The sequence below is a fragment of the Cebus imitator genome, unplaced genomic scaffold (assembly GCF_001604975.1).
Source record: "Cebus imitator isolate Cc_AM_T3 unplaced genomic scaffold, Cebus_imitator-1.0 Scaffold214, whole genome shotgun sequence".
Lineage (NCBI taxonomy): Eukaryota > Metazoa > Chordata > Mammalia > Primates > Cebidae > Cebus > Cebus imitator.
In genome coordinates this window covers 3,446,731-3,454,074 of record NW_016107529.1, presented here as the reverse complement: position 1 = coordinate 3,454,074, position 7,344 = coordinate 3,446,731, and the positions used below count along the sequence as shown (strand labels likewise).

The 7,344-nt window shown below is 45.0% G+C and overlaps 1 protein-coding gene across 1 annotated transcript in view; it reads right to left on the bottom strand.

The window, feature by feature from the left end:
• Window positions 1-4,109: 4,109 nt before the first annotated feature.
• Window positions 4,110-7,344, bottom strand: part of SHISAL2A (shisa like 2A) — a 24,288-nt gene continuing 21,053 nt past the window's right edge. Inside the window, exon 3 of the mRNA XM_017548809.2 lies at window positions 4,110-4,389. Coding sequence (XP_017404298.1) covers window positions 4,139-4,389 — 251 coding nt within the window. The 3' untranslated portion in view covers window positions 4,110-4,138. The remainder of the gene's footprint in view (window positions 4,390-7,344) is intronic.

Below are 7,344 nucleotides of genomic sequence, written 5' to 3'. Positions count from 1 at the left end.
CCAAGCCTCTTTACATGGCAAAGCCTTCAGGACTTGGCTCTTCTATGCTTCCGGCTTCATCTCTCACCATTCCCACTTTGAATCTAGTGTGTACCCAAACTGATTGTTACTTGAAAGAACCATATGCTCTCTCTTAGCTGTGGGTCTTTGAATACACTGTTCCTTGTGCCTTGAATGCTGTTCCTCATCTTGTACCACAGATCTCCTTTCATCTGTCAGTGGGTCCTTTAAACTTAAGTAAATCAACACTTACTCCAGGAGGCCTTCCCAGAGTATTTGGCTAGATTAGGGACCTTCTGTAAATGCCTGTAGCCATGAGCTCCTTGAAGATAGGGATTGGGACCTCATTTAGCCAAGATTCTGGCAGAAAATCATTGTCAATCAATGTTGAATGGACAAACAAATGTGAACTTCTGAGAAAAAACACCTAGCAGGAGAGCTGTGAAGGGGAGTGGGATGTGCTAACATTTCCGAGTTCCAAGATTCAACATTCTCTAACTCTGGGCTAAAGATTCACACTCAAGCTCCCCTCCATCCAGAGCCCACTCTCCAGCTAGCTTCTCCACCCTGTGCCCTCCGAGTGTTTGTTCTCAGGCAGACACACACACATGTTCTGAACACAACCGGGAAAGCAATTTACAAGAAATAATTGCTGGTCGATGTGTGCTTGGGAGCAGCCGTGAGCTCAGACTATTTCTGTCTGCGCATCAGCCCACCCAGCTTCCTCCCACTGCAGCTGCCCTGGGGGAGGGGCTCCTGTCACACAGGGTGGGCAGTTTGTTTCTAACGCAGGACCCAGACTAGCCAACCGCAGGGACAGCCAGCTCTGAGCCTTGACTGAATTCAAAGGAGAGGAGCTGTTGTGGGGCAGAGAGGAGCGTTATGAGGCCTGGGATGTGTAGGTCAGTGAAAGCAGCGCGCACATTCCCTTTCTCCACCTTTTGGGGAAAGTCTACCAGGTCTTCAGGCCCGTGCTCAGTGTGCGGTCTCCCCCAGACATCTCTGGCTCAGAGTCCTCAAAGCTTGTCTTTGTTCTTGTATAGCCTGTTGTGCTCAAAGGGTAGTCTCAGACCAGCATCATCAACATCACCTGGAACTTGTTAGAAATGCAAATTCTGGGGACTTACTCCTGACCTACTGAGTCAGACACTGGGGGTGAGGGGCCAGCTCTGTGTTTTAACAAGCCCTTTGCTCAGCTGATTCTGATGCGGCCCAGAGTTTGAGAACCACTGCCTTAGGCTGCAGATGACCACTTGAGTGTTTGGAATGTACAGAGCATCTCCCCCTTCTGACTGCGAGCAGCCTAAAGGCAAGGGCATTATCAGATTCTACCCTGAAACCTCCCTGTCTCCCTAGTAAAGCCCAGCACATAAAGTGTTCAGAGAAAAATTGGCTTTTTCTGATGAGGATATCAAGTACAGAGAAGGGATTTATCCTGTGAAAGGTGGCACAGAGTGTCAGGACTAAACCTTCCAATATCACCCACCCCCACCACATGTATACACAAGTACCCTAAGCTCTTTCAATAACAAATAATTTGCAGTTCCTGGGACACGGTAGGCTCTCTCTCACTGTTGTGAACAAGCTGTATTCTGACCATAATGTTTTCCATTCCTGTCTCACCTGGAAACTTTGAGTCATCTCTGATGATTCATCTCAGACATCATTTCTTCCTCCCTAAGGCCTCATGAAGGGCCACCATTGGGCCTCCTGGCCATTTGTGTGCCTGCCTTGCCCTCCATATGAGCCCCTTGAGGGCAAGAGTTGTCTGATTCCTCTTGTTTCTGCCTGCAGAGGTCCTAGAATAGAATGGACACCACTAAGTGTACTACAGTAAGTGGACAAGGGTACTGGGTTTCAAGTGCTGAAAATGGGCTGGGCACAGTGGCTCACAACTGTAATCCCAACACGTTCGAGACCAGCCTAGGCAACACAGCAACCATCTGTCTCTATAAAAAATTTTTTAAAGATTAGCTGGACACAGTGGCGCACACCTGTAGTCACAGCTGTTTGGGAGGCTGAGGCAGAGGTATTGCTTGTGTCAGGAGTCTGAGGCTGCAGTGAGCTATGATCTCCATGGCACTCTAGCCTGGGTGGCAGAATGAGACTCTCAAAAAAAAAAAAAAAAAGTGCTGAAATAAAAGAAAACACACACACCACCACCAACAACCACAAATGAAGCAAGACCAGAACCAAAATCTCTTGACTTCCAGCCTAGAATACTTCTGTGGGTGACTCACCCTGTCTTGCCACTCCACTATGTACCCTTTGGCTGGCTCAGGCACAGGTATCTAAGAGCGACTCTTTCACTGTTGCCAAATCCAGCAGCAGGTCATGTCACTGTCTGAAATGTCAAGAGCTGCTTTTGGTGGTTGCTGAGCTGCGTCTCCATAGTCCTTGTCTTGCATTCCCAAGGCAAAGCCTAAAAGCCATTGCCAAAGTTAGAAGAGCAGCTGAGAGTGGGCTGGCAGTCAGCATCTTGCCCTAAGATTCCTTTGTGATCAGATTAATAATAAAAAAAATAAAAAAAAAAAAAAAAAAGCTAACACATAGTGCTTTCCATTTGCCAACAATATTCTATGTACTTGCACAGACTCAGTAATTTAATCGTTCCCCAAGCTCTATGAGGAAGGTACTACTATGATTCCAGCTTATATAGATGAGAGGACTGAGGCATAGAGGTTACCTAGCAAGTAAGTGACAGGGACAGGATTTTAACCAGGCATTTGGCTCCAGAGTTTTTCAGTATAACATAGTTTACTGTTATCATCCATTTGTAATTTAAAGTCTTTTATCAGGATTACTATGTTATCATCCATTTGTAATTTTCAAACTCTTTTAGCAGGCCGGGTGTGGTGGCTCACACCTATAATCTCAGCACTTTGGGAGGCCAAAGCAGGCAGATCACTTAAGGTCAGGAGTTCAAGACCAGCCTGGCCAACATGGTGAAACCCCATCTCTGCTCAAAATTAAAAAATTAGCTTGGCATGGTGGTGTACACCTGTACTCCCAGCTACTTGGGAGGCTGAGGTGGGAGGATCACTTGAACCTGGGAGGCGGAGGTTGTATTAAGCTGAGATTGCACCACTGCACTCTAGCCTGGGTGACAAAGCGAGACTCCACCTTAAAAACAAACAAAAAGGCTTTTAGCACTTTAATGTTTATAAAGTAAGTTAAAATCCATCACATCATTGAACACTTGAAATAACCCAGCAAGGGGACTGAGGCGCAGGAAGATAGGGACTTTATCAAGGCCACACAGTGGCAGAGCCCACCCTCTGGAGTCTGTATTCAGTCTGATAACCATTAATTCATTCATTCTTCTTCTTTTTTGGTGATGAGGTCTTGCCTAGGCTGGAGTGCAGTAGTGTGATCATAGCTCACTGCAGCCTGGACCTCCAGAGCTCAAGCGATTCTCCTGCTTCAACCTCTCAAGTAGCTGCAACTACACGTATAAGCCACCACATGTGGCTAATGTTTAAATTTTGTAGAGATGGGATCTATGTTGCCCAAGCTGGTCTTGAACATATGGGCTCAAGTGATCCATCCACCTTGTCCTCCCAAAGTGCTAGGACTACAGGCATGAACGGCTGCGTCCAGCCCCTATTCATTCTCTCTCTTACTTAGCATTCACTCCTTCATCTACCTGAGAAATAGAATGATGGCTGAGCCCTGTGCACACCATATTCTCTCTCTATCTGTCCCTCTGAAAGGGGTTTCCTCCAGGATGGCTCACTCCAGGGTGGGGCAGAGTTGCTGGAGAGGCAGAGATTGTTCCCCTCTGAGGGCTAACCATCTTCCCAGGGGCTCATAATTATACCTACTGTGGGGCAGGAAAATCATGTCAGAGTTCTATGACTTCCCAGTTGGGCGAGGGGCTCCTCTGTGCCTTCACAGGCCCCAGGCTTCCACTTGATTGCATGGAGTTGTTACTGATCATTTTTCCTAGGAGTCACGTCAACCTTCCTTGGCCCACAATAGGCCAGGCAGAGCAGTATAGCAGGGTCCACAGCAGTGCTGGGTAGCTTTGCTGGAAAAAGCCCTCATTTATCCTGCTAGGCTCCAAAGTCCCTTCCCACTCCCACCTTTCACTGAAGACACTCCAGAAAGGGATGGTGTGGAGACATTTATTGAATGTTTATGGGACTGGTCCATGTGGGTCAGGGTTGGGTACAGGGGCCTCTTCGGGGCTGCCTGGAATGTCACCGGTGGTCACTGTGGCCATGAAGCAATGGTGGAGGAGGCGTTTGGAGTTCACAGCCTGCCCCTCATTGTTCTCCAGCTGTGGGTTCAAGCAGGGATAACTCCGTCGGAAAGGGCTCACTCCTGGCACTTCTGCCGCCATGCCTGTGTTCACACCTTGGCAGTCAGGAGATACCTCCTCAGGGCCTGGAAAACAGCAAGCTGAGGGTGTGGGGCTCTCTTCTTCCCCATCAGGATCACACCCCCCAGCTGACTTCTCTGGTGCTTACCTTGGGCATGCACTGTTATTTATTAACAATATACCACCTCATGCACTAAGAGCTGTCAGTGTTGCTCATGAACTTGTAGTTTGGTGGAGGAGACAGACAGGAAACGATTGTTAAGAGATATGAAGACTTGACCTTCACCATAACCCCATGATGTAGGTATTATTAGAAATCCATTTTATAGATGAGAACACAGGATTACCACACAGCTAGCATGGAGAAGAGTGCTGGACATTTTTTAAACATAGATTGTTCTCTGCTTTGAGAATAGATTCCATGATTCTCTTTATGGAGTGACTTATCTTCTCTCTTCTTCTTAAAGACTGAAAGGAAGTCAATTTGGCCTTATTATTCTCTACCTTCCCTTTATGACTTGTTCTGTTGCAACTTACTTGGTTCTGCCCCCACTATACCTTAAAAGTGTTTGTCACTAAACCCATGGTCACTTCTTTTTTTTGAGATGGAGTTTTGCTCTGTCGCCCAGGCTGGAGTGCAGTGGCATAATCTTGGCTCACTGCAACCTCTGCCTCCTGGGTTCAAGCAATTCTTCTGCCGTAGCCTCCCAAGTAGCTGGAACTACAGGCATGCACCACCACACCCAGCTAATGTTTGTATTTTTGGTAGAGATGGGGTCTCACCATGTTGGCCAGGGTGGTCTTGATCTCTTGACCTCATGATCGGCCTGCCTTGGCCTCCCAAAGTGCTGGGATTACAGGTATGAGCCACACCCATGGTCACTTCTAAGTCCTCATCTCCCTTGACTTATCAGGAATATTTAACATTATTTGCTTATTTTAAAATTTACTTTACCAACCATAGGACTCTGATTTTTTTTTCTTTTTCTTTTTTTTTTAAATCAGGAACATTTGACACAATTGAACATTTCTGCCTTTCTGGATAAAAAGCGTATCAAGTGTTTAAGCCAAAAATTCGAGTCATCTCTCACACCTTCTATCTCAGCCCTTTCACAAAGCCAGGTCCTGCTGGTTCCACCTAATAGCCATCTGCTGTATCCACCCATTTCTCTCCATCCTCAAGGCCCCTACCTTAGGTCAGGCCTTCATCTTTGTCTCCAGTACATCCTCCATGCTGTAGCCAGAGAGATTCAAGACCTTTCTAAGATCAAGTGAGTCTATGTACTGTTCTTTCTTAAAGCTTACAAACTCTTTCCATTATTTGTGTTCCTGAGATGGCATCTCATTGTGGCTTTAATCTGCATTTCCTTAATGACTATGAAGTTGAACATATTTTCACGTGCCATTTGTAAATTATATGTCCTCTTTTAAAATTTTTTCTTTTACTTTGAGGTGGGGTCTTGCTCTTTTGCCCAGACTGGAGTGCAGTGGCTTGAACATGGCTCACCACAGCCTTGACCTTCTGGGGTCAAGCGATCTTCCCACCTCAGCCTGTTGAGTAGCTGGGACTAAGGTGTGCACCACCACATCCAATTTTTTTTTTTTTTTTTTTTGGAAAGACAGGGTCTTGCTATATTGCCCAGGCTGGTCTTGAACTCCTGGGGCTCAAGCTATCCTCCCGCCTTGGGTTCCCAAGGTACTGGGGTTACAGGCCCATGCCACCATGCCTGGACATTTTAAAACATAGCTTGTTCTCTGTTCCTCTTTAGTAAAGTGTCTGTTCAAGTGTCTGCTCATTTTCTAATGGGATTGCTTGTTTTCTTAATGTTGAGTTTAGGGTGCTCTTTACATATTTTGTTTTATTTATTTATTTATTCATTCATTTATTGAGACATATCACTCTATTGCCCAGGATGGAGTACAGTGGTGTGATCTCAGCTCACCACAACCTCTACTTCCTGGGTTCAAGCAATTCTCCTGCTTCAGCCTCCTGAGTAGCTGGGATTACAGGCTTGTGGCATGACACCTGGCTAATTCTTTTTGTATTTTTAGTAGAGACGGGGTTTTGCCATGTTGGCCAGGTTGGTCTCAAACTCCTGACCTCAAGTGATCTGCCCACCTGGGCTTCCCAAAGTGCTGGGATTACAGAGATTACAGGCATAAACCACCATGCCCGACCAATCCTTATATATTTTGGATAACAGTCCTTTGTCAAATACGTGAATATATTCTCCAGCCTGAGTCTTGCCTTTTCATCCTCTTAACAGGCTCTTTCACAGCATTAAAATTTTGAACTTTGATGAATACTGGTTTGTCTTTTTTAAAAATGTATTGTGCTTTTGATGTCTTGTCTAAGAATTCTTTGCATAACCACAGGTCATGAAGATTTTTCCCTGTTTTCTACTAAAATTGTTAGAGGTTTTTGGTTTACATTTAGATCTTTTTTGAGATAATTTTTGTACAAGTTGTGAGATTTAGGTAAAGGCTTATTTTTTACTTATAGAAGTCTAGTTGTTTTAACCCTGTTTATTGAAAAGACTATTATTCCCCAGTTGAATTGATTTTGCACCTTTGTCAAAAATCTGTTGGGCAACCTTATGATGTGAGTCTACTTCTGGACCATATTGTGATCTGTGCATGTGTCCTTCCCTCCTCCAATACCACACTATCCTCATTACTGTTTGTTATTGTTGCTATACAATAAGTTTTAAAATTGAGTAGTGTGATTTCCTCTAACTTCATTATTCTTTTTCTATTACTTTAGCTATTCTAGTTCCTTTGTCTTTCTATATATAAATTTTAGAGTTAGCTTATCTATACCCCCCCCCAAAAAAAAAAAAAAAAGCTGCCATTTTGGGCAGGCGCAGTGGCTCACACCTGTAATCCCAGCATTTTGAAAGGCCAAGGAGGGAGGATTGTTTGAGCCCAGGAGTTCAAGACCAGCCTGGGCAACATAGCGAGAACCCATTTCTTTTTTTTTTTTTTTTTTTTTTTTGAGACGGAGTTTCACTCTTGTTACC